We start from the raw sequence: 18,940 nt of genomic DNA on the forward strand, positions 1-18,940 counted from the left end.
AGAAAAGAAAAGATTACCAGCAGAAATGAAGAGAAGAACAAGCAAAATGGCAGAAAATGGAAGGGTTTTCATTGTGTGTGTGTGTGTGTTTTAATGAGTGGAATTTGAGAGAAAATGATAAGCGAGAGAGATGAGTAATTTTGTGCTTGAGTGATGCTGGTATTTATAGTGAAAAACTGATGATTTTCTTTGTAATTTTCTTTGGGAAAAGTACTGTGTAAATACTAAATATTTTTATTTATTTCCTAATTTAATAATTATTTTTGGGAAGAATTTCCTCAAGTGAAAGCTTGGCCAAAAATCAACACTGATGTTATATTATTTAAAACAAGTTTTTTATTATTTTAAGGAAATGTTTTGGAAATTTTCCCTATTATTTTGACAATCTTCCAAGAACCTACCTACCAATTTCATGGTTCAAAAGGGCTTAATTTTTTTATGTTGTTAATGATTTTTTTTTAAATATTTCATTTCTAATTATCTTAAAAATTGTACATTTATCATATTTTCATTATATTATATTCTTACATTTTCTTAACTTTTTTCCTTCATTGATTGATTCTTCTTTCACTTTCATATTTTCTTAATTAAATATGTTATTGTAAATGGCAAGAAATCTTAAACGAAATTTAATCCAGTAATTAATTTGTTGTGTGAAAGGGTGGAAAAAATCTCTAACGAAATTTAATTGAGTATTTAATTTATGGTATGAAATAGGTTTATTTAGGGGTCAAATCTGATCAAGTCAATTATAATTTATTTAAAATTTGTCTGGATCCTGATCTAGTTTAGATTTTTTTTTTTGTCGAAAGGGATTTACAGTGTCATTATCGACTTTTAATAGGTAAAGTACAAGAATAATTAGTGAACTATGCAGTTCATTTTATTTTGATCATCTAAAATTTTATTTTCTTGATTTAGTTATTTAACTTCTTAAAATCAAATATTTTAGTCACTCGTGTGAGACGAAAAGCTTACGTGAGCTTTTTTTTTTATTAGCTTAATAATAAATTTAACCCTCCAATATTTATGCATTTTATCAATTTGATTTTAAATTTAAAAAATTCAACAAATTACATCAATAAACAATTAGACCCTCTCTTGCTTTTGACAATACACCCCCCTCAGCCATCTCATCTACATATGAAAAAATTAAATTTATGATAAGATTGATAAAATGTATAAATATTGAAGAACTAAATTAGCTATTATATCAATAATAATAATAATAACCTACATCAGCTTTCCACCCTTTTAACTAACGAAGAGTGACAAAAATATTTAATTTTGAAAAACTAAGTGATTAATTGAAAATTTCATAGCTCGGTGATGTACATAGTTGAGTGACTACTCTTGTACTTTACCCCCATTTTTAATATAAGTCAATAGTCTACGTTATTCGTTTACTTAAATTCAGCGTAACCGCATAAGTCCACCCGTAAACGTACTTCATTATTTAATAAGTACTATCGTATGAACATGAAATTAAGTGGAGAAAATTGAAATTAAAATATAGTTGACTTGCTGACCCTTTGATTTTCTTCTTAACATGAATGTATTTAAGTAGTTGTCATTTTGTAAGACCATAATGAAAATGCAATTTTTGTTTTTTCTTTTGAATAAATATAGTATTTATATTTTGTACTTGTTTAAGATAGTTAGGCTTAGTCTCGATAGAGCCCCAAGACTGTACTTTTTTTCAAAACAAGACTCTTAGAAATTTCATAAACCAAAATTAAAAATGAAGTGAAATTGACTCATGAATTGGATCAATATCCATACTTTTTTTATACAAAAAAATAGAAATTAAAACATATATAATATAATAATATCATACTTAAAATCCGATCCAAAAACAAAAAAGGTTTACTATTACAAAGTACATTCACAAATACAAACCATTGCTTCAAACATATATCCCATGCATAACATATGCACTGAACATAATTATGCATGATAAGACTTCTAAAATTAAATAAAATTTAAATTTTATTAATTTAGTATTATATGAATCATATTACAAGCTTGATCTTAGGCATGTTAGTTTCCTTCTTCCTTCATTTCCATCCTCACGATCAAATAAAATCGGACTCATGTTAGTTCATTTAATATATATATGTTAGCGAACATTTATCAAGTTTATAAACATATATAGATTATATCTCAAATCATATAGACTACACCCACAGCAGTTGTTTGTTGCTATCATGGGAACTTCATTGCAATTTAAAATATTAAACTTTTCATGTCCTTCAAGTTCTAAGGCAGTCACAAGACAGGGAACTAACTCTACCACTGAAGAAAATGGACCCTCGTTGAAGTGGGAAAAAAATGTCGATAGTCATAGAGAAGAACCATGAATCCGGTATCGGTTATCTACTAGAATTCTCCTAAGTGTATAAATATTCGCACCACCGAATGAATCTAGCATGTTTTTTGATACTAGCACTTAGTTATTCAAGGAAAACAAAACATGGCAATGGTCTCAAATCTCAATGAATCGATTAAGTCAAATAAAAATCCTGTCTAAATTCGTACACCCAATGGTGTGATTTACAGGTTAATACTATTACATATTGAAGAGGGTATATTTTGAATTCGGGCCTCTGACTGTAATGCTTAAAATGTATGCAAAAACGATGCAAGACGGAAGTATTAAGACATCGAACAACCAAACTGGAGATGATGCAGAATGCATACCATTCAAAGAAAAGAAATAAAAACCAACCTCAGATTTTTCATGTTCTGTGGCGCAATCTTCAGTCACCCAGTTTCAATGTCATTTGCTTCAAAATCTGCAAAAGCTTGCTCTCGAGTTACTTGAGAATACATTAAAGGGGAAACTTTGTTATCAAACAGTCTTCACTTTAAACGTTTGAGCTTCTTTGCTGCATCTGTGATGCTCTGGCTTATCTCGGGATGTTCGGACTTAAGCAATTTATCAAGTTTAAGGGCAGCATCAGGTATGCAATCCTCCTCAATGCGAGACTCCGAACAAAGACCAAAAAGTACTAGGTTGACCTCTCCCTCCAGTTGAATGCAAAATAAGTGGCTAAAAACCTGAGTGATGAGCATAACATAACCAAATTGCAATCAGATTTGCATGGTTCGATGCTACATAAACGTCGTAAGCATGGAGAACGAAAAATTAGTTAATGCCAAGAACTACTGTTAGCTTCCTAAATTCTTAAATCCACATAACAAGTTCCCAATGGTTAAAACAATCAACGAAGTTAAATTTATCAAAATAAATAGTAGCATCAGACTACATGGGATGCAGTAAATATTCCTAGGAGGGTCATATCCTTGAATCCATGTAAAGATAAAGATTGGACATGGGTACTTAAGGGAAAAAGTGTTGGATCAACATAGAAATAAATAGTAAATAGAAGCTTTTAAATATATTTACATTAGATTTATAGAGAGAGTATAGAACCATGAAACAAGATATGAACTTTGATTAGCGAGTATTTATGTTCTTAATGTCACCTCTTTCATCCTTGAGACAACTGCATCCTTGATGGCAGGAGACCTTGAGACCAAATTAATAACAAAGAGACCTTGCTCGGAAAGAGTATCTTTTACGTTTTGAAGAAAAGACTCTTCCACAAAATCAGCAGCAGGACATCTCAGTCCAGAGCTATAAAGACAATACAACAGAGTTGATTAAAAAATGTATTTAAAAACTTTCCGCTTTGCAACAACAATTGTTGTAGCCGTTAATAGAGCAATTCACCTTGAGTCTGAAGAGTCCACATCAACAATAATTATGTCAATAGCGGTACTTCTGCTTTCAGCATCTGAAAGTTTGCAACTTCCATTGGAAGAAAGGAGCACTTCATTGCCAGCTGCATATAAGTTTCTGTAGTCCCGGACAAACTGGATGCCATCGGCAATATGTACCTAAAAAGTTGGAAGGCGTAAAATTTTTGAAGCTCTATTTAAAATATATATTATATCTGTCATCTTACAATTCTTTTACAAATGCATTCTTGAAAAGGTGAAACAGATAAATTTCCTACTATATTCATTCTATCTTTTCCAACTTTTATTATTATACTTAAGACATCGAAAATACTTCCTATACGGCTGACATCTTGATAATAACATAAATATTCGTGTGTAGTTAGACAATTGACCTAAGAGGGTTTAAGAAAAAGTTCATAAGAAACTTTCAGGTAAGGCTTGATAATATTCAGGGCCTCACAGGTTTCCTAATTAGACCAAACAATCCAGCCTCTAATGACAATAAGTGGAAGGTTTGGCATCATTGACTATAAACGCCTATGAAGGTCAAATTATGAATCAAGAATATTTCCCAAGGTGAGTTATACTGAAGCCAGGTTTAAGGATGAAACAAAAACAATTTGATAATTATTGGAAACAAGCTATTCAGTGACAATGGAACTAATTTTTCAGGAAAGGATTAATCACTTCAAACTAAAAATGCACTGAGATACAGTCAGTTACCTTCATCCGTTTATCTTCAGTAAAACCAAAATAGTCTCTTGCAAGGTTAAGCATAACAGGATCTAGCTCCACAGCCTGTGCATAAAAATTCCATTGCACTATTTCCATCAAGTGAAGTCAACTTCAAAATCAATCAGAAGATTCAATAAAATTTTTAACAAAGCAATTCCTTTTGAAAGACAGTTTATCATATCTTTGACAGGGTAACGTAAGAATTACCTCAATTTGCATAGATTGCATACATCCATGAAGAAACATAGGAAGTAAGCCCGCACCAAGACCTATCACAACTGCTTTAACCTGAGAAAGATGACTTCTAACATGAGCAGTGGTGCAGTGCATCAAAGAAAATAAGCATCAACGATTTGAAACAAGACAAACATTATGCTACAAAGATTAGACCTCCAAATCAGAAAGTTGGCTAAAGTAGGTCTATGCCCAATACACAACAATCACATCCAATGACCACCAAATATACTTAAAACTGGCAACCATAAATTTTCAACATCCGATGAAGACAAGCAAAAGAGCAATTACAGATATCTAAATAGGTGGGAGGACAAAAATCTACCAAATATTCCACAAAGAAAAGAGAATGAGCGTTACCCTATTCCCTGATGATGCCACACTTTCCAAATAGGATGAAATCAGAGAAAACCCAGAAATGATCGCTGTATGATAAGAACTGGCCAAATATCCATGATACACCTTCATTTTGCTGCTTGATTCTACATATCATGTAAAACAACATCGGAATGACAACCAAGTAGTGGAAAGGTGATGGAGTCAGCATTCTAACAATTTAAAAGTTAAGAAAAGTCCTGTAGATGGAAGGTAATTTCAGTACTTTGAATACAAAATGTTGCTCAAAAACATGATAGAAGTGGCTCTGCTTTTATAAACAGTGACTAATAAAAAACACAAAGACACAACTCAGAATTTTGCTCATTCAATGATTTCTGTCCAATTTTCTTGAAAATAGCACCATATTTTCCCCCTTTACCAATAAGAATACACCAAAAGAAACAATAGTTCATTCAATGCACAGGAATCATATAAAATGAAGCATACGAAAGGAAAACTGCCCAACACCATAGGTCTAAGACATCAATAGGAGAGTAGAAATTCATGAGAAATGAGTCTGCAAGACCATTGTCTTCCAAGACAGTAGATTATTTCTCAAAAAACACATCCATCCAACTTGGTAACAAAGTCAACCAAAGTTTAGGAATCACCCAAAAACCACCAAAGAACAAAAAAACAATGAGCTAGACATGACCAAATGAACAGTGAAATAGCAGACGATCAACTGTTTGACAGCCTAGCATATAAGCACAAATTCACTACTTGTTTTTTTCACCGTCAGGACACTATGGTCCAAGGAACTGTTTTACCTCCACTACTGAAAACTTCATACACAGAAATCATATTAAGAACTTGTTGGAACAAATATCTAACAGTCCAACATGACTTCGCATTCCAATGCACAATTTCAGATTACAGAAACAGTAGCAGAAAGGCATTCCCAGAAACTAATTCCTAGTTCTGCACCTTGGTCTTATCTCTTAAAAAAAGTAATTAAAAAAAAACAGTATGGTCTAAAAGAATAGTTTCATGGGAATCCACATGTCAATGTGAAAGAAGTTTTACAACTCAAACAAACTCATCCAACATTATATAAGAGTTATTCTACCCAAAATTTTCAAAGAAAACATATTACCATTATTTCTTTTGAGGGCTCCTCTTCGTTTGGATTTGGAAGATGAACTGGCTTTCTTCATCTCTGCTCCATAAACACTTTTGTCAAACAACCCATCCCTAGTTAGCAAAGCTTCAGACTGTACCAGGCCCTCAGTTCTTTCGAAGATAAGGCGGCGGAAGGGTAAAGAGTGACTGACATCATCATCAGTATTTTCATAAACAACATCTTCAATAACAACGGGACCAGTTAAAGAAGATGATCCCTGTACAAAATAAAAGTAAACAATTCAATTAATAAGAAGGCACCAACCAAGCAACCACATTTTGAAAAAGAATACATGTTATGCACAACATTGCAAATGGCTTAGCAGCCAAGGTAGAAAATTTAGAATTATAAATAGAGACAAGAGAACCACCCACTAAAACACTATTAATTATTTTATCACATACTTGACATGATGGTTCCATTTAATATTTTGTAAAACTACAACACAACGATTAAGCAAGGGAAATGACTAATCACTACAGACTCAGAGCAAGTGACACTAAATGACAAGATACAATGCAACATTTATGAATTAGGACAATAAAGCCCTTTGATGCACTTTGATATCCCTATGCAAACTCTATATGAATATAAAACCATCTTAACAAGTGAAATTTTTTAGAGTGATTTATGCTCTACCAAGCCCTCAAATCCAAGTTTCAAAGCTTTTAAGTGGTCAAGGAAGGGGATTAGCACCTATGGAAGCTATAACATTGGAAATAACTCAATTCAATACTTTAATCTACAGCTCCAAATATGGTTTACTCATATGCTGCTTTGCACTTCAAATAACAACAAGACCAACAAGGAAATACACCAAAGATGTTAAAGAAAGGACTATTATGCAATCTATCTAATCCAGCAAGAACATTGGATAACACTTATACCAGAATTCAGATAATCACCAAGACTTTGCCCTTTTATATAACAATGAAGAAAGTAGATAATAACAAAAACTCTCGTAGATGGTGCTGAAAATGCCACAAACACATTGTAATAGAAATAACACTGTAAAATCACTAAACCTGGTAAACAACGCTTCGCTGCTTGATTCCATCACTTGCTGTCATAAACCTGGTTCAGGAAGACAACAAAAATCCCTCACAGAATGAATAAAGAGCAGTGAAGCATAAAAAATTGCCACAAGGTAAATTAATAGGCAAACAAAATTTAGCATCCATTGCAATAAAACATAAACTGGGTAATAGCTAATGGGAAATGTTATGAAGTGAACATGAACATACGGAATTTGATTTCCTTTATCATTATCAGCAGGTGCCAATGGTTTCACCAGAGGAGACAAATCCTTCTGAAAGGGATAGCAATATCATCTAAAGATATTAGTAACCAATAATGGAGGTTGACAACGGAAGCTATATCTCTGTAGCATACCTGAATATCTTCCATATCAGCATTAGCATGGCTGGCCTCTAATAGAACCTTCATTCATTATACAAAATTTAGCTTAGATACTTCCATTGGACAATGAGTCTCCTAAAAGCTGACCTTGAACCACATATTAAATTGTTCTAAGAAAACTACCATTATTAGACGAGCAGCCTTTGAGCTTTCAACCACCTGCCATTGTCCTTCTTCTGAAGAGAAGAGCCACTCATGAGACCGAGTCTGAAATCTAAGATTGAGTTACATATTTCGTACAGAATAATATACTTGGCCCAAATTGGGTACGCATGTTAATATGGTAAAACATATTCCAAGAAACACAAGTGCAATATTGAAAAGGTCCAACTCCTTTAGATTTTTTCTGCATACATGTTTATGGGTGCCTGGAAGAAAAGATATGCTGACTGCCTTTTATATTCAATAATACAACAATATTTTCCATTTCCCAGGCAAACATAGAAGAAGAAAGAAAAGTGGAAGGCCCTTAATATGTGAATTTTATGTTGTATTTATTATTATGGATTCTATCCACAACTTCCCTATACTCTAATTTCTCATGTTAGCAAGTATTTACAAGTCAAAATCATACCTTAGGAACAATAAAGACACCACAGCGAAAAGAGAATGCCCCAGACTGTTGTTTAGCATCAAGCAATACAGCTTTGTAACAAAAGTGTGAGACGCCTTGTTCACCCAGAGTAAGCAGAACTCTATGACCAGGGCTAAGTTTTTGCAGATCCCCCTTAGCTCCAAGTTGCAGATCTTCAAGAGAATATAGTACATCAGAGCCACTCAAGTATTCTCCACGTATTTGATTCTCACTTTCAAGGGCTTCAAGAAGACCAGAAGCCTAAAAACAGATTCATAGATTTATATCAAAACCTTTAAAGGGACTTGGGCTCCAAGATTTTACAATGGAGATTACATTGGTAACGAAATATTATAATGAGGAAATTTATTTGCCTATTTCCATTTTAGTTAAACATGAAAGAAGCCATTACAGGAAGCACGATCATTATTACATTTCAATAGTTGACTACTGCAATTTTACTCAATTTATGTTACAAAATGTTTTATTAAAATAATAATAATAATAACTAGACCCTGAGTACCTGATTTGGATTGCAAGCAAGGGAAGAATGATCGAAAGATGAAATGATCTGGAGAAGTTCATTGGAACTTTCCTTCTCAGCAACCACCATAAAAGTTTGGAGATCCGGCTTAGTAGATGGTTTCTGAGGTATAGCATAAAGGCAAACATTCCAGCCAAATCTGAACTTTGGAAAAAGCAAACCTAAAATTATAAAAAGCAACATGTACCTTAGCAAAGCCAGTAATTGATTAAAAAAATGTAGGACAAATATAACTAAATAATAATAATAATTAAGCAGGTAAATGAATGGTTAATATCCATCTCTACAACAAGACAACTTTTACTTCTATCTCTTCAATATAAGCAAAAAATTTCTTTTTGTATTAAGGTCAAAGTACCTAGAACATGGGATTCTGCCAAGGTAAGACAAATGAACTTTCCCCTGGACTTCAAAACTCTTTTGACCTGGATAAATGCAACTCTTGTGAATCCAACAAAAAATTTGAACCCACCATGACAATTATAGTATGTTATATGAAATAAGCTGAATCAGAACTCCACAACACCTCTGACAAATATTTAGTCCCTAGCTGAGGGCCAAGTTCTGGCTCCATCAAAGCATCCAATCCACCTTTGTCGAGAACAACATTGAAAGTGTCATCTGGGAACTGGTAAACATAGTAATATCAGGTAAATGGGATGTTAAAGGAAACCATTAAATTATGGAACTAGGACATTTAAAAAAAAATTACTCCGTTCATTAAGAAGCATCATAAGCACTAAGGCAATAGGTTGACAAAGCACTAAGGCAATAGGTTGACAGACATCAGTCCATCTGACTCAAAACTTTCCATCACAAGAGACAATATTGTTATAGGAATTCAGACTTCAATAAATGTTATAAATAACAGTAATGCAGTAGTATTCCAGCTGATATCATGTAAGATGAAAACCATAAAGTTCTAAATAATCTCTAATCATCCCTGTTCCAGATGCACAATATAACTCAAGAGTTTAAAACGGCATATAAATTCTTAATTTGATGGATATTTAGTATATACCATTGAACGTGCCCAATGCACCTTTATAAGTTAAGTTTCAGCTAAGAAATGCCACTCCCCGTTTGAGCACCCCAAAGGGAGAAACTTCCATAACATTAAAACTTAGTAGAAAACAAATTCAAACAAATTAAACAAGTAAAACAACCCAAGTTAAGAAAATAAGAAAAAACCTGCATTTGGGTCATGTCCATAACCCGCCAACGCATGTTGGGTCGGTCCCTTACATTACGTCGAAGCATGCCGGAGATGACAACTTTGGAAAAATCTATATTGGTTATATCACCAAATCCGGCGTCGTATAAATGCTCCGATAATCGGGAGTTGCCACAACCAGGCACCAATATTCGCAACGAAGAAGAAGGAGAAAGGGAAGAGGGTGATGGGTGTTGTTGAATACGAGGGAGAAGTGAGTCACGAAGCTGAGGCCACTCAGCGTACCACTCGAACGAGTCATCACTGCCACGGATGGTAAAGAAGCTATCCCAGTTTTCTTTGCTGGTGAAGTCTCCGAGTGTATTGAGAAGATCGTCTTTTGAGGCTGATGGTTGCTGCTTTTGGTTTTTCTTCTTCCCCATTTTTGTCCTTCAACGTTTTGCTTAGGGTTTAATTTACAAGGGTTTTTGTCTCTGAAGTTTATAGTTTCTTCATTTTTCCCTTCCTTTTCATTTTTGTTTAGATGCATGAACCGGCTTGGTCGATTTTTTAATTTGAGAAAAAATTAAGATTAAAATAATAACTAAAGATAAAAAAGTAAAAATAATCCTCTTTTGGAAAAAAACCTTAAAAGTAAAACTATCAAAATTCTAAAGTTTTCGTAACCGGATAGATGGTCAAATTAATTAGATCATCAAATCTTATTTTGATTGGTTCAATCAATTCGTCCAATTTAATTGAATAAATTGTTAAAAAAATTAAAAATAAAGTAAATTGATTCAACTAATTTTACAGTCGATTCAACCACTCTGACTGGTTAATTTGATCAATTCACGGATTAAACAATCTAACCCTTGCTTCTGATTGGTACCTTGATTGGTCCTGATCTAATTGACTTGTTCGATACAATTCCAAAAAAGTGAAAAATCAAAATTTTAATTATTTTTATGATTAAAAATCAAAATATAGTAAAAACCTAATTTTTGAGTTTTTTTTTTATTTCTAGCTTTTGGTTTTTATTAGTTAAGATCAATTTTATGTGGGAAAATGTCAATGTCACTAAATTATTAATAAATTTACATTTTATTTAATTAATTTAAAATTTTAAAAATTAATTGTTAAATTATCCAAAATATTTCATTTAAATATTTAATAGATGATTGATGTGGTCACAATAAGTATTAGATATCGCTGACTATGACGATTGCTTGCAGCCCTTTTCATTAGGTCAGTTGTGGCATTTTCTCTCTCAATCATCTATGATTAAGTCTCTCTTAATCGTTTTCTAACCTTATAACCACTTATTCCTACATGAATAGTTATTTTAATAAAAGAAAAAAGAAAAGTTGAGGCTTGGAAACTTTGAGATCTTGAATTCTAATTTCACGACCTATATACTTTAAGCAGTATTGTTCATGAGTTGGACTGAAATTCGTTAAAAAAATTGGGACGGTTTGGGCAAAATATAAGTAGGAAAAATATATTTGGATAAGAAAAATAAAGCTCGTTTTTTAATTGGGTTGAGCTTTAGGTAAGCCTTTTTTTTGTCTTAAGCCTAACTTGATTCGACTTTTTATTGTTTTTTTATTATTTTGCTATTATATTATTATTATTTTGTTGTTATTGTTTGGATATTATATAACTTTTGTTTTATTATTAATTTTACTACTATTTTAGATGTATTTGTTTACTAAGTTGCACCATGTTATTCAAGTATACTTTTTTTTTAAAAACATTTTCGTTTGTTGGAAAATATTTATTTTAATGTTTTTAGTATATTTAATGTATTGTATTTTTAATTTTATTCTTATATAAAAATAATAATACAAAAAAATTTAATACAGGCAAGCTGGGCTAAAGTTTTAGCATTTTATTTAGATCGATCTTGGCCTAAAATTTTTACTTGACTCAGCTCAAACTTAGCCCGACCTGGTTCATGAACATCTCTAATCCTAAACTGATTCTGACTTAGTTTTTATTCTAATTTATAAATATCAACCCTAACTAAATTTATTCTAGACTCTTATATATTTTGATTATTCACTCGAATACAATTTATTATTATTAATTTTAATTATTATTATTTAAATCATTAGGTTATAATCAACTTCTTAAATTTTCGTTTAAAAAAATTATATAACTTCTTCTTGAAGAAGAAAAGAAAAAGTATCCACAGAGTCAAATTATAACTACTAATAAAAGTAAAAATATATATATATAAAAAGAAATCATAATCCAAACTTAGAATAGTTAAGCAAAAAAGGGAGATTAGTTAGATGAAAAATAAGAAGAAGCCAACTCATGGAAGTAGAAATACCTTTTAGTAAATCATTAATCAATCAAAATCCTCATAGACCGTACGATACTATCTTACAGGGTAAAAATCTCAACCCTTCATCATTCTGATCCAACGTTCACAATTTGCCTTTCCCGTCAATATTCCATCTTCCCAACTCGCATCTTTTAGCCTCCTTTCGCGAATCTTTTTATTTTTTTATTTTTTATTTCCCCTTCATTAACATTATATAAAAAGAAAAAAAAATACTCCAAGAGAAACCCAAAAAATACTCCAAAAGACTGTGGTTTAATTGATATCTTTGAAACCCCAGATCTGATTTCTTATAAAAGGTTAGTTTCTATATCACTTTCATGTCCATTTTCCATTTTTTTCTGTATTTTTTTGTTTCATATCTTATGGTACAATATGAGTAATTTTGCTGTTGAAAATCCTTTTTGATTTACTTTTTGAGGAATGGGTATTAAAGGGTAAGGTCAAATTTCAATGGGATGTTTTGTCTTTTTGTTTAGGATTTTCAAGGGTAGTACATTACGATGTTATGGATAGTTGAGAGACGTTTTATTTTCTTAAATTTATAATTTTTTTAATACTATTTTGCTGCCAAAGTTGGATTTTTTTTTTATGATAGAAAAAATAAAATAGAATCTGATTGATAGGCAATGCTAGGTTTTTAAAGAGGGGATTTAAGTGCTATAAATTTAGGGTATCTTTTCCTGAGGATTAGGTTGGATATGTTTTTTTTTTGTTGGGGGGTGTGTTCTTATGAGATATGCAGTATTCTGAGGCCAGTTTTGAACTTATGCTCAAGGCATTGCTTGAAGATTGGATGAACTTTGAAGTTCTGGATCTTAAAGAAGATAGCATTGGCCAGATTCTTTAGGTCAAAAAGGGTTTAGGGGAGGTTTTAAGGAATGGGATTTCGGTCGGTGATTGGGATATTTATTAGTTAATTTCTTATGTTTCTTCATTTGCTAGAGGTTTAATGCATCTATTCTCTGAGTTAAATTTTTTGAATAGACAGGTTCGAATAGGTAGTAATACTAACTAGTACATTGATCTCAGAGTTCATGTTGGGCCCCTTGAACTAAAGTAAGATGCAGTTGAAATATCTGCTTTAGTATCTAAAGTTTATTGGAATTTGATAAGATCGGTGTTCTTGCAGGCTTATAGGAGTCTGTTTATGGGCCGAATTGTCTAGATTATCTTGGATGTGCTACGTAGTGATGTCACTGTTTCCATATTAGATAGCAATGTTAGACAGGACATGGACGTCAAATTTATGGTTCATTCCATCTTTAGAATAATATCTATAGGAGGATAAGTAGTTTTACCTTTACTTCTGAACTGCTGTGGATTATGAAGTCGTCTTTTCTCACAGAGAAATCAGTGGACCTAAATAGAGACGGACAGCTAGAAACCAAGTTAAAATAGTTATTGTATTGAAAATTGAAAATCATGATGGGGAATGCTGGTTTTTCATGGATTCTAGGTAGTATTTCCAGTGTTGCTATATGTTACATATACTCTAGATATATACCTGGCTTTGGATGCAAATTTTTTGGTGATTTCTGTGAAATAGAAGAGACTGCCATTGAATAAGTTGAAAAGGGGTTGAAATTTAGTAGTAACTTTAAAATTGCATCAGATAAATGCAGGGAATCTAGAATATAGCTGGCATAAAAGAATTTACAAGTTCCTTAATGTGGGGATCTGCGGAAGCTGATGTTAAAGATTTTACCTTATATTGAGAGTTGTTGAAAACACTTTTCTCTTGGGAAACTAGAGGCTTGAATATCAACTGCTTTGATTCTTTCTATTCTTATTTTCCCTTTTTTCTTCCTGTGCGGGTATGCCCGAGGGCCCTTGGTCATTTGGCCAACTATTAAAAGGGTTGCTTTACGTGCTCATCTCAATTGGTGTAGTTAGCTTCTGTATATATCTCATATTGATAAAAAAAAAAGGCATCCTTCAGCTAATTATTGTGCATCCTTCAGCTAATTACTGTTCTTCTTGTTTATGTAGTTGTCATTTTTATGTTATCTGTAATCTTAGTTCTTTGTGGACTCTAATTGCAGGGTTTGTGACAGTTACTCAACATTTTTCCAAAAGGTGACTCAGTTGAACAGTCATACATTTTTGGTATATTCAGTGTAAAATGGAAGATGGATTGTCAAGCTTTTGGGGTCCTGTCACATCCACTGACTGGTGTGAGAAAAACTATGTTTACTCATCTTACATTGCCGAGTTTTTCAACACAATATCCAATGTCCCAGGCATTCTTTTGGCACTCATCGGCCTTGTAAGTGCCTTGAGACAACGGTTTGAGAAGAGATTTAGTGTCCTTCATATATCTAACATGATACTTGCCATTGGGAGCATGATATACCACTCCACATTACAGCATGTGTAAGTATTTTTTTTTCACTTTATATACTTCCATTATATTCCCTCAAAAGCTTCTGATATTAGATGTAGGTCTCTCCAATAGAGATTCAGTTTTAGAAAATTGTTACTGTGTGTCTGATCGAATATAATTTTATTTTTCTTGTAATAATGGTTTTGTTTTTGGAGTTAGTTATTTTACTTGCAGCAGTATGCTGACACCAAAGTTAACTAATACAACAGTAAGCAAGTTTTTCTGTTCCTACTCCCATTTTTGAAAATAAATATTCCTCCTTTTATCGCATCAAGTACTCTGGGAATTCGGCAAAGATATGTTGTGTATGGTTAATTTTGTTTTATGGTTTCTTTAGCACATATATCCAAGGATATGTATTGGACTGGACTAATGCCTAATCTTTTACCATTCCCACAGTTTCTAATGCTTGGATGGCATTTTAGCTTAATATGTAGCTGAAGGTTTTGATAGGATGAATGGGTTATGTAGAAAATATATAATCAAATCAAGATGTTCTTTAATAATGTTAAGCCTTTTCGTTTGATATGAATTACATATTAAGTTGCAAATTAGAGGGTCTATCTTAAAGGGGCACTGAATATGCAGATCCTATAGACGCATTTATATTTACGTTTGTGGGTTCATTGCACTCAGGGATGATTGTTGCTGGGCAGCTAGACCAGTAAATATTCTGTTGGCATGACTTCATGTCAGCAAATAAATAATTTCTTTTACTCACGGTTTTGTTTATTGTTGTTACTTAAAGCTTTTACTCTTGATGGAAAATTGGCACCTATGGAAAGTGAACTTGAGAAAACATTTCTCTTGTTATGTAGCTCAAAGAATTAAGAACTTTACAAAAGAATAGTTATCTATTTGCCAAGTTGATTTGAAATGTGAAAATCTCAACTTATTTCAGGCAACAGCAAGGTGATGAAACACCAATGGTGTGGGAAATGCTTCTGTACTTTTACATCCTCTATTCACCCGATTGGCATTATCGCAGTACAATGCCTACTTTCTTGTTCTTTTACGGAGCTTTGTATGCAGTGGTCCATGCTCTCTTCCGCTTTGGATTTGGCTTCAAGGTCCATTACATCATTCTCTGCCTTCTCTGCATCCCTCGTATGTACAAATACTACATCTACACTAAAGATGTCTCCGCAAAGCGACTTGCAAAGCTATATGTAGCAACCTTGCTTCTGGGGAGCATGTGTTGGCTATCTGACAGAGTCTTCTGCAAAGAGATATCTCATTGGCACTTCAACCCTCAGGGTCATGCTCTATGGCACATCCTCATGGGCTTCAACTCATATTTCGCCAACACGTTCCTGATGTTTTGTCGTGCTCAGCAACGAGAATGGAATCCGAAAGTTGTCTACTTCTTGGGTGTTTTCCCTTATGTCAAGATTCAAAAACCAAAGAGCCAGTGAAAGCATTTGGTGCATATTCAGGTGAGGAATTCTCTCTTCGACCATGTTAAACTCCCTTAAAGTCTGATTTTGGAACTAGCTGTTGTTTTTGGAAGGTCACAGGCATAGGATTCACAATTCTTTTTCTACTTTTGTGTCTTTAACAAGGGCAAAATTATATATATTTGATGTAAATGATAATTTAATGTTGATATTGTTGGCGGGGCTTTCCTTTTTTTTTTTTTGACTGTAACACTAGTCTTTTTGCTTAGCAATGGAGAATGAGAAGTCGTTTGGTCCCATATTTTAACACCTTAACTTCTTTATCAAGCTTTCATCTCCTCCATCTCTTCAAATCAATGAATGGCTTTCATGGTAATGTCCTGGATTTTTGGACACACTATCATTTACATAAGTTAGTTTAATGTTTTTGTGCTAGAAATGGGGACAGTGTTTTAAGTACCTCGCCACCCTTGCCTAGCCGGTGATTACCAAGTCAAAGGGCATCACTTAGTCAAGACCGCTCTTCATGAGCGCACATATGCATAATATGCGGAAATTTTATGGTCTATCTTGCCAAAATCGGGTGGTGGATCCTTCTTTGCATGCTCATGTGTAGGAGTTTGTTTGATAAATATTGTGTATCCCAAGTGGTCAACTAAGATGAAACCTGTATTGTACATATATTAATATCTAAGGTTAAGAGATGATCATTCTCACTTAAAAATACTCGTCTTTAGTGTTGACACCATTTTTGATGAAAACGGGGTCGACTTGGGTTTTGATGAAAACGAAAAAAACGGGAGTCGCCACCAATCCTTTTTGGGGTGTGATTGGGTCACCTTGGAAAGAGGTTGTTTTTAATAAATAATTTGATCTTATTAAAACAACGGTTTTGGTCTACGAAATTTAGGAAACGGGTTCGAGAGTCGGTTACGTACGAGGAAGGGTTAGCACCCTCGTAACGCCCAGAAATTGGTACCTAGTTGATTATCTAATGTCTTGATGTCGAAAATTGAGAACTTGAAAGAATTAAAAAAAATGCGATCCTAGCATTAAAGTTTTGGAAAAAGAAGTATATTTCACGTTAATCGAGAAAGAGAATCATATCCAGTAAGTTAGAATACAATGTCTCAAATTCCCGATACGCGAATAAAAAATGCTTATTTAAAAGATATTTTAGCCATCTCGGATTTAAAATGAGATCACGACCAGTAAGTTAGGACGCGACTCTTTTTAAGATCCCGGGATCATTTAAAATTTGAGCTTGAAAAGATTCGTGCATTTAGATTTATCGAGAAAAACGAAACCCAGTAAGTTAGGGCACGATTTTCTCGATTCCAAACACGAAATGCTATTTTTTGAAAAAATAAATTTTGTTATATCGAGTAAAAATAAAGCACAAAATCATAGTGAAAGCAAATTACATTATTTATGCATAGCAAGATCATAATGAACATGAAAATATAAAAACGATGCAAACAATAGCAATTAATTTGAACGATCAAATTTATAACATACAAAATAACACAATATAAAAAAAACGAATAAATTTAAATCATCCATTCAAATAATGACAAAAATGAAATAAATAAATAGCAAATACAATTAAGTATAAAAAGATATATATAGACATGAGCTAAAATATGTGTATACATGAATTAATAAAATATATAAAGTATATTTTAATAAAATAAATTAATATACGTATATATAAAAACATGTACATATATGTAGATGTATAAAACTAATGGAATACGAAAATAAAGAAATACATATAAAAAGTAAGTGTATACATATTGTAAAGTAAAAGAAAAAAATATATATGTACAAATTAAAGTTTTAAAATATGAAAATATACATATGTATACAAATAAATACGTTAATTTATATACATGTTGAAAATATATTGAAAAGGTGTATGTATGTGGATTTTAAAAATATATAAAAAGTATATTTTAAACTATAAAGATTATATATAAATATGTATATATTTATAAGAATGAAAACATGTATATAGATCTATAGATATGTACATAAGTTATAAAATGTATGAAAATATATAAGTATATATATATTATAAGAATAATGCATGTATGTCATACAAATATATGCATATATATATATACGTACCAAAGGGTTTAAATAAAATAAATAAAATAAATAGGAAGAAATAATAATAATAATGATAATAATAATAATAATAATAAATTTATTAAGAAAATATAAAAAAAATAAAAAGGACTAAACTAAAGATCTAAACGAAATTCGGGGTCAAAACATAAATAAATTAAAGCGGAGGGACTATTCTGAATGCGCATAGAAAAAGCGGGGGACTGGATGGGAAATAACCCTTGTCGATTAAACGACACAGTTCCAACGAAGTCAATGCGCATAGTCCAGGGACCGAACTGAAACAGAAGCAGAAATCGATGCCAAAATTGCAAATATAAAAGAAGACCGCATTAAAAAGATAAGAAATGCTGAGGGACCAAGGCAGGAATTATCCCAGGAGTCAAAAACGCGCGGGTCAGAGCTCAATACGGCGCCGTTTTGGAGTTACTGATCAGACTCCAAACGGCGTCGTTTCACATCATACAATAGCCCCCCAAAACCTAATCTGGTAGCCTACACTCATCCTTTAACAAAAGAAAAAAAGAAACAAAGAAAACAGAGAGCCAAATGCTCTCTCCTCTGCGCCGTTCCGACAACAGGCCACTCGAGAGCCCCCCTCGCCTTCGCCTATTCAACTCCGACTTACCAGGAGGAGAAGAAGGCTTCATCGGCGCCGTTTCTTAAACAATGATGGCGTTCAAACGGCCCTCGACCTTAGCCCGTTCTCCGATGGCGACGAGGAGGGCCAAGATCGCGACCACCAGGTAATCTCCCTCCCTTTTAAACTT

At 32.8% G+C, this 18,940-nt stretch overlaps 2 protein-coding genes across 5 annotated transcripts; one reads left to right on the forward strand and one right to left on the reverse strand.

Annotated features, from left to right (window-relative positions):
* Positions 1–2,480: 2,480 nt before the first annotated feature.
* Positions 2,481–10,470, reverse strand: LOC107935986 (eEF1A lysine and N-terminal methyltransferase). 3 transcript variants are annotated; one of them, XM_016868625.2, is made up of 16 exons: positions 9,946–10,470; positions 9,281–9,382; positions 9,113–9,179; positions 8,734–8,915; positions 8,211–8,471; positions 7,760–7,843; positions 7,610–7,657; positions 7,462–7,526; positions 7,243–7,291; positions 6,191–6,434; positions 5,077–5,198; positions 4,690–4,770; positions 4,471–4,545; positions 3,737–3,903; positions 3,490–3,640; positions 2,481–3,060 (listed from the first exon to the last, which is right to left on the reverse strand). In XM_016868625.2, exons 1-16 carry the CDS (start codon positions 10,348–10,350, stop codon positions 2,863–2,865), a joined length of 2,301 nt encoding a protein of 766 aa, XP_016724114.1. In that variant the 5' UTR covers positions 10,351–10,470; the 3' UTR covers positions 2,481–2,862. The 3 variants fall into 3 exon arrangements, with proteins under 3 accessions (XP_016724114.1, XP_040944373.1, XP_040944376.1); XM_041088439.1 differs by having other exon boundaries at positions 7,760–7,850; positions 8,211–8,383; positions 9,946–10,448; XM_041088442.1 differs by lacking the exons at positions 9,281–9,382; positions 9,946–10,470 and having other exon boundaries at positions 8,734–8,893; positions 9,113–9,175.
* A 1,810-nt stretch (positions 10,471–12,280) lies between these two features.
* LOC107935994 (alkaline ceramidase) lies at positions 12,281–16,339 on the forward strand. Of its 2 annotated transcripts, none has more exons than XM_016868634.2 (3): positions 12,281–12,556; positions 14,303–14,633; positions 15,545–16,339. In XM_016868634.2, the coding sequence occupies exons 2-3, from the start codon at positions 14,383–14,385 to the stop codon at positions 16,056–16,058; spliced, it is 765 nt and encodes a 254-aa protein (XP_016724123.1). In that variant the 5' UTR covers positions 12,281–12,556; positions 14,303–14,382; the 3' UTR covers positions 16,059–16,339. The 2 variants fall into 2 exon arrangements, with proteins under 2 accessions (XP_016724123.1, XP_016724127.1); XM_016868638.2 differs by lacking the exon at positions 12,281–12,556 and adding an exon at positions 12,585–12,694.
* The last annotated feature ends 2,601 nt before the right edge of the window (positions 16,340–18,940 follow it).

This window comes from Gossypium hirsutum, chromosome A02, assembly GCF_007990345.1.
Source record: "Gossypium hirsutum isolate 1008001.06 chromosome A02, Gossypium_hirsutum_v2.1, whole genome shotgun sequence".
Lineage (NCBI taxonomy): Eukaryota > Viridiplantae > Streptophyta > Magnoliopsida > Malvales > Malvaceae > Gossypium > Gossypium hirsutum.